Source organism: Littorina saxatilis, linkage group LG7 (genome assembly GCF_037325665.1).
Source record: "Littorina saxatilis isolate snail1 linkage group LG7, US_GU_Lsax_2.0, whole genome shotgun sequence".
In the NCBI taxonomy this organism is placed as follows: Eukaryota; Metazoa; Mollusca; class Gastropoda; order Littorinimorpha; family Littorinidae; genus Littorina; species Littorina saxatilis.
Genome location: NC_090251.1, coordinates 50,089,664 through 50,097,421, shown reverse-complemented (window position 1 = coordinate 50,097,421; position 7,758 = coordinate 50,089,664). Strand labels below are relative to the sequence as shown.

The 7,758-nt window shown below is 41.0% G+C and overlaps 1 protein-coding gene across 1 annotated transcript in view; it reads left to right on the top strand.

Moving 5' to 3' along the window:
• LOC138972001 (gamma-aminobutyric acid type B receptor subunit 1-like) overlaps positions 1 to 7,538 on the top strand; it is a 25,683-nt gene extending 18,145 nt beyond the window's left edge. The window contains exons 5-6 of the mRNA XM_070344844.1: positions 6,920 to 6,985; positions 7,512 to 7,538. Of these exons, the coding sequence (XP_070200945.1) occupies positions 6,920 to 6,985; positions 7,512 to 7,538 (93 nt within the window). The remainder of the gene's footprint in view (positions 1 to 6,919; positions 6,986 to 7,511) is intronic.
• The last annotated feature ends 220 nt before the right edge of the window (positions 7,539 to 7,758 follow it).

The window sequence follows — 7,758 nt, the reverse complement described above, 5'->3', positions numbered from 1 at the left end:
GTAGTGTACACGAAGGGACCTCGGTTTTTCGTCTCATCCGAAAGACTAGCACTTGAACCCACCACCTAGGTTAGAAAAGGGGGGAGAAAATTGCTAACGCCCTGACCCAGGGTCGAACTCGCAACCTCTCGCTTCCGAGCGCAAGTGCGTTACCACTCGGCCACCCAGACCAGGAAAAAACACCTTTTTTGGGGGACAACAAGCATTTAAGCTAAGGCAGGATATTGGGGAGTAATATCGTAAATTCCTGTGATTTTTGCAGACAATAAGTGTGGAGAGGGGGGGGGGGTGGAGAAAGATAAAGGGAGAGAGAGAGAGAGATCAAGAGAGAGAGAGATCAAGAGAGAGAGAAATCAAGAAAGAGAGAGAGGGAGAGAGAGAGAAAGAGAGAGAAAGAGAGAGAGAGAGAGAGAGAGAGAGAGAGATAGAAAAAGAGAGGGAAGAATGAGAGAGAGAGGAGGGGGGGGAGGGGGGAGTGGGTATTGGTTTATTTGTGAACATAGGGGATCAAATTAGTTATCTGTTGGTAGCTCTCTTCAATATTGATGTTATATATATCGGCAGTTTTCTGCAGTACCCTTAATGCATTAAAACTGCTTTGCTCACTTGAAGATGCTTCTCCAGTGCAAGAGAACTCTGTATTTTTAACTCAATATCTCTTGAGGTATTTTTTCTTCGTGATTATCTTGGCGGAGCGACGATAGAGAGAATCCCATTTCTTCAACTGAACATCAATCCCAGAGCGTCGAAACATAATTTGTGCGAGGCATTATATGACAATGGTGAAACATTTCGAGTGTTTTTCATTGCGCGAATTGCTTTAACTTCGAAAGTAGGTCAAGCATACAAGTTGTAAACATTTCGAAAAAAAGTGAAAAATAAAAACACTTCAAAAGTAGGAAGACGCTCGGGCATACTTTCTTGCAAATATATCGTAAGTGTGCCTGCCTCCTGAGCTCATAATCAATAATTACCCCTAATAAACGCTGTTTGTGAACCTGTTCAATTGGTGATGCACCAAGCGTGCGTGGGCGTGGCTCTGTTTTAGTGAGCGAGCGAGAGAAAGAGAGAGAATGTGGTATATCCAATGACCTTTCTTCTTTGTCTCTGTTATTCTAGCGAGCAAATCTAGTCCGATATTTAATAGGTAGTTTTAGAAAGACGAACAAAGCCCACCACTTTCCCGTCGCCACCTCATGTTCTCTTGCCCGCTCGGATGCGCGCGCACAGCGCACAACGAAACTCAACAGTGCGTGTTGTACATTTCGCGGTTTAGACGTTACGGCAGAGAAATTCTGTTCGCAGAAGAAGCGCTGACAACACATGTGCGATTAATTTGCAACTCGAAGCTCTACTCATAAAATGTATAACTGTTCAAAGTGTGACAGTTCACAAATTAAGGTCTGCCCTATAAATATAAGTATTCTATTGATATTAGGAAAGAAATAGAACTCTAAAGTCGTCGGCAATCGGCTCCTGGCCGCCATCTTTAATTTTCCCCAGCGCAACCTAGGGAAATGTATGCTACAGAAATCCAGTGAAAGATCGACTTGAGCGTCCTCTCCAGACCTTAAAGTAGGAAGATATGAACAGTTAAAATAACAATCAGGTAACCTATATCCAATAAATTAAAGGTTTTCATACAGAAATAACCACAACATGATTACAAAGTTAACGAAAGTAGATTCGTAGAATCGCCCAAATCAACGAAAGTCGTTTGTGCTTTTGGTGTGAACTTCGTTTCACCGATGACCGGAAGTGACGTGTACGCAACATTTGTGATGTAGCATTTCCTTATATGGCACGACGGGAATGTGGTTGGTTAAATTAAGATCGTTCTTAATCAAACTAGTGCTCGTAGAACTATTTAACAGCCATAGTGAGCAATAATTTCTGCGCAGCCACAGTAATTAGTACAAGAAAAATATGAATAGACATTCTAAATAAATGCTGCTTATTTTTTGTTTAAACGTTTTTAATCACGTTTTGAATACAATACAACTCAAACATACAGATATCAGAAGGTCTTTTATAACAAGAAAATAATTGTATGTAATTAACAATCTAAGATAACAATTAACAGTACAGTCTTAATCAGGGATGCCGTTGCAATACTAACAAGTACATAAAAAGAATTAAGAAACAAGAAACAGCGACGAAATAACAGTTAAGTGGGCATTTTTTGGATCAATGGAGGAACGATTGCAAACTGCGCTCCGTTCGTGCAAAGCCCCAGAACAAAATCCATAGCAGTCGACAAACCAAGTATTGGTACAGTCTTGTGATGACGATTTTGCCCTTATAATTTATCTGTGATGACATTTCAAAGCGAAAATCTCCTTTTTGGGCCAGGTATACATGTACATTTAATACTCTGATCCATCCATGGAATCGCGTGATATCTCATCCCGACAGAGTGACAAACCAAAGCCTGCAGTGACGTCATCATATTGATCACTCTGTCTCGCAGAGATGCCATGCTATACTATGGTTGAACGGAGGTGTAACTTATACTTTCGCATTAAAGTGTTTATTTTAATTTTCAACGCGCACCATAAATAACACTGTCTTAATAAGTATGACGGGGACAACATCAATGCTAGCTTCATGTCACGAGTCTTGAAAGTATGACGGGGACAACATCAATGCTAGCTTCATGTCACGAGTCTTGAAAGTATGACGGGGACAACATCAATGCTAGCTTCATGTCACACGTCTTGAAAGTATGACGGGGACAACATCAATGCTAGCTTCATGTCAGGAGTCTTGAAAGTATGACGGGGACAGCATCAATACTAGCTTCATGTCACGAGTCTTGAAAGTATGACGGGGACAACATCAATGCTAGCTTCATGTCACGAGTCTTGAAAGTATGACGGGGACAACATCAATGCTAGCTTCATGTCACGAGTCTTGAAAGTATGACGGGGACAACATCAATGCTAGCTTCATGTCACGAGTCTTGAAAGTATGACGGGGACAACATCAATGCTAGCTTCATGTCACGAGTCTTGAAAGTATGACGGGGACAACATCAATGCTAGCTTCATGTCACGAGTCTTGAAAGTATGACGGGGACAACATCAATGCTCGCTTCATGTCACGAGTCTTGCAAGAAAGAGAATCATCGACAGGGTAAAACAGAAACTGAGAAAGACAGAAAGAGAAGTAGACAGGGGTAAGAAGGCGACCATTGTTTCAAGTTAATTCGTACGAAATAATAGCTTTAGAAATCGCTGGTTGCTGGTTGCCATTATTCAATTTGCGGTAATAGTGACGTGGAAAGGTCCCATCAATGCGCATTGATCTGTACATTGTGTCTTACTCTAGCTCCATTGAAGACGTATAATTAGCTTAGAATCACCCCCTGTCTTGTGTAAGTGTTCTGATGTGCTCAATCGATTCGATTTAGAGGAGTGCTTAAACTCAGGGCTAGGTCACAAGGCATGTAAACAATGTTTCATCCAATGAAGCAGGTGCATACTACTGGGGTCGACTTGGTTGTGCTGAACAACTTGAGAGAGTAAGAACCGCGGGTCACGGGTTCGAGAATCCAGCCCGGTGTAGGATCCGGTCCGGTCCCCCCTCTGAAGTAGTCCCCCGGAGGACCAATTCGTGGCAAAAATTGCTCTATAATGGTCCCCCCTTAGACATCCAGCCTCGTTTTTCTTAGGCATTCAAGCCATTTTCAATCTATATCTTCGTCCGGTATTATGTAGTGCACAGACAGCAATTTCTTTGTTTGACTATATTTTGCAGAAAATAAAATAGATCTGATTTATAATGCCGTTCAAAAGAAAAATCACATGAAATAAAATGAATAATAAATAAATACTGATAAGAAGAAATGAAACCAGTCTCTGATTCTTTCCTTTCTTTTCTCTGAAATTGCTGGTAACATTACTAACATTGTAACACGAAAAACGAGGCTGGATGTCTAGGGGGGACCATTATAGAGCAGTTTTTGCCACGAATTGGTCCCCCGGGGGACTACTTCGGAGGGGGGAACCGGACCGGATCCTACACCGGGACGGACACGCGTCATCTTAATGTGCACACTCAGAGACGGCATCCATGTTCCACCCCCATGTTATAACTGCGGCACGTAAAAGACCTCGGTCATTCTGCCAGAAGTACAGGTGTCTGGTTATACCTAAACGTTAAGCACGCACACACCTGGGTAGCGCGCCTCTGATGCTGCGACCTTACAAATGGGAGGAAGTGATCCGAATTCCCAGCGATGGGACAATAAAGTAATGAACATGAAAAATTGGGAAAAAGTGTTAAAAAAACCACATCTAAAAATATGGACGTCTTTTGATGACAAATTATTCAGCGTGTGAGAAGGATTAGTTTGCACCCAAAAACCAACCGTCTAGATTGTTTAATGCCATAGTTGTTGTCACCAACTGTAGAGATTGAGTCCCGTGTGATGTCATAATTCCTTTCTATGAAGGCTTCTCTGATAAGGACTTAACATTTGAGGATGATGACGTCAAAAATGATTATGCAGGAATCCTTTTGTCTCATAACTAGACCAACAGCCTCGTCATGGACGAGTGAGCAGATCGATATCAAAATCGGACTGTTATCAAGCACACCCAGTGTGTGCCTCAGAGGAATTTAGGTGTGGGACAATCAGTTCCAAACAGACTAGTCATACTCTCTATGGTTGTTTGTTCGAGAAGAGCGGAACCGATTTTGGAGGTAAAAGCTCGAACAACTACGATGCAGACTTCGGAAAATATAAAGTGAGATACATACAGCCAGGGGTCACACACCCACACACACACAGACACAAGCGCGCGCGCACACGAACGCACCCACACACACACACGCGCGCGCGCGCGCGCGCGCGCGCACGCACACACACACACATACACTCACACACACACACACACACACACACATACACACACACATACACACACACACACATACACACACACATACACACACGCACGCACGCACGCACGCACGCACGCACGCACACACACACACGCACCACGCACGCACACACACACACACACACACACACACACACACACACACACACACACACACACACACACACACATATATACACACGCCGTCCACCACCCTCGTCTCGATTACCAGTATATTAGTAAACAATTCGTAAACAAAAAAACCCAGCTAAACCATCTCAGATCTGGCCAGACGTTGTGCAAGGGCTAAGAACGTACCTCCACTTAGACACATTCCAAACATCAACATTGTGACTGCTTTCTGGGTAGTTTAATATATATTTTTAAATGATAATTCTTTTCACAGATTGCCGGTTTTGTCCGTTAAGAAATTGATTTTAACAACAACAAAATTCCTTTCTTTACGGAGAGCACCAAAGTGATTGATTTTTGGTATGTGTCCAAGTAAAGTGTCTTATTCCACTTTGTCAGCTCTGAGATGATGAGGTGTTGAGAGGAACTATTTTTACGGGGAGGGCTGCCCCTTAAGGCCAAAAAAAAAGGTCTGTTTACGGTAACATAGGCCAAAAAAATAGGGTCGGTAGGTCGGGATTTTTTTTTTTTTTTTTTTTTTTTCCCCCAAAAACCATATTTTTACGTTATTTTGCCAAAAAAAACAAGATTTTTTTTTTTTTCCCCAAATGCCAAAAAAAAGTCTAGGGTCGCGCGAAAAAACTAGGGTCGGTCGGGTTACCGTAAACAGACCTATTTTTTTTTTTTGCCTAATGTTGTAATGTCCGCCAAGTGTTGGTTTGCCCAGTAGAACCGACAGTTCCACTCAGCAGGTGTAAGTGTAAGCTAGATGCTGAGCATCGCTTACATCGGAAAGTTCAAGTATTCATCCGGGAAAAAAAATAGAATACCGGAAATGAAATCTGTAACTGGTCAAACATACCGATTGGCACACACACACACACACACACACACACACACACACACACACACACACACACACACACACACACACACACACACACACGCCGCCCCCTTCCCCGTCCGCCCCCACCCCCTATCGAAGAAGCGTAATGCACTCAGTATCTTTTCTGCCTGGTTTTGACTAAGTGGCATTGCTGAGAGAATGGTTTTATTTTTGCGAGCGCCAGGATCCATACAATGCCTGGTTTGAAATTGGCTAATGCGAAGACTGAGCTGTCCGTAATCGCGTCCAAACCAGTATTCTTGATAGATGGGAATGACAAGAAAAATAAACTGGGGGAGAAAATGCTTTTATTGTGAGACTCTGACTTCTATTTCAGTATTGCAGGTCTTGTTTGTTCACAGTGTAATGTATTTCAAAATTCAAAATTGCATTCATCTTTACTTACGCATTCACAATTTAAAGTCCACTAACGAGAATTTTCCTTTTCGAACAACAACGAGTTATGAGTGTGTCTGTTTTCTCTGCCAGGGACACGTTTTATCCGTTGATTTTGTGCGTCTTACATTATCCATTCCTGTATTGGTTTGCTCTTTCGTGATCTTTGAGAGACAATCCTGATTGCAATCCTTTTTAATTGCGCGTAAATTAGATAAACAAAACCCACGACATTGTTCTATAAATAACTTTTCTATCGACATGACCTTTGAGGTGAAACATTTGAAATGAATACATTTTACCCTTATTAAAAAAAATATTTTTCTTTCTTTTTTGAAAGCACATGATTTTAATGAGAAAGGACAAGCAAATTACATTGAAAGACGTACGTCACAGACCGTTACGGAAGTGAACTTTGCAAAATGCAATGGAACAAATGCGCTATTTATGTTACGTATTGCTAATTAGTATAACTGCTGATGCAGCATTCCTTTAAGATTTGTTCAAGATAATTGCTTTTAATCTGAGAGTTCTACATAAAAATAAATATTTTGTTACGGTGTCAAAACAGAGTTTATTGTATTGCTGTTCGTGAATCTTCCTTTCTTCTCAATTTCAGGACCTGGATGCAAGAATTATCATCGTCAACATTTTCTTTCCAACGGCGAGAAACTTCTTCTGTGAGGTAAGATTATACAGCAGCTATCGTTGGAGAAACAAACAGACATGTAGACCGCAAAGCGACTGTTTTACTCTCTCAGCATGGAATTCTGGCATTAAGAACAAATACCAAAACAAACAAGCATACCAGAAACTGTGACGCATTACCAGGCGTGCATATTCTCCAAAAAATAATATTTAATTCAGACATAATATTAAGACTTACAAAAAGGATTAACGAGTATTTCATAATATATGTGTGTCTTGGTCCAGAAGACTATTACGAAACACACACCCCCCCCCTCCCCCCCGCAAAAAAAACAACCAAACAAACAAATCAACCAAACAAACAAAGAAACAAACAAAGAAACAAACAAAGAAACAAACAAAGAAACAAACAAACAAACAAACAAACAAAGAAAGAAACAAACAAACAAACAAACAAACAAACAAACAAACACACAAACAAACAAACAGACAAACAAACAGACAAACAAACAAACAAACAAATGTTGTTATGAGCTACGTTACGATCTTGCTTTGCCGTGCAGACATCCAAAGCAATTTGTTCTCTCTAAATAATGATCCATTGCCTTGTCTAAAAAAAATTCTTCCTGCAATTATCCCCTCAAAAGACGCTCCGTTTAGGATTAACCACAACCAGATATGCACAGCTTGGCTTTTTGATATATATATGCATTTTTTAAATTTTTTTTTTATGTCCAGAATCTTGTATTAGCTCTGTCAATATATGAACGTATTACAGGCATACAGACGTGGTTTTTACGGCGGAAAGTA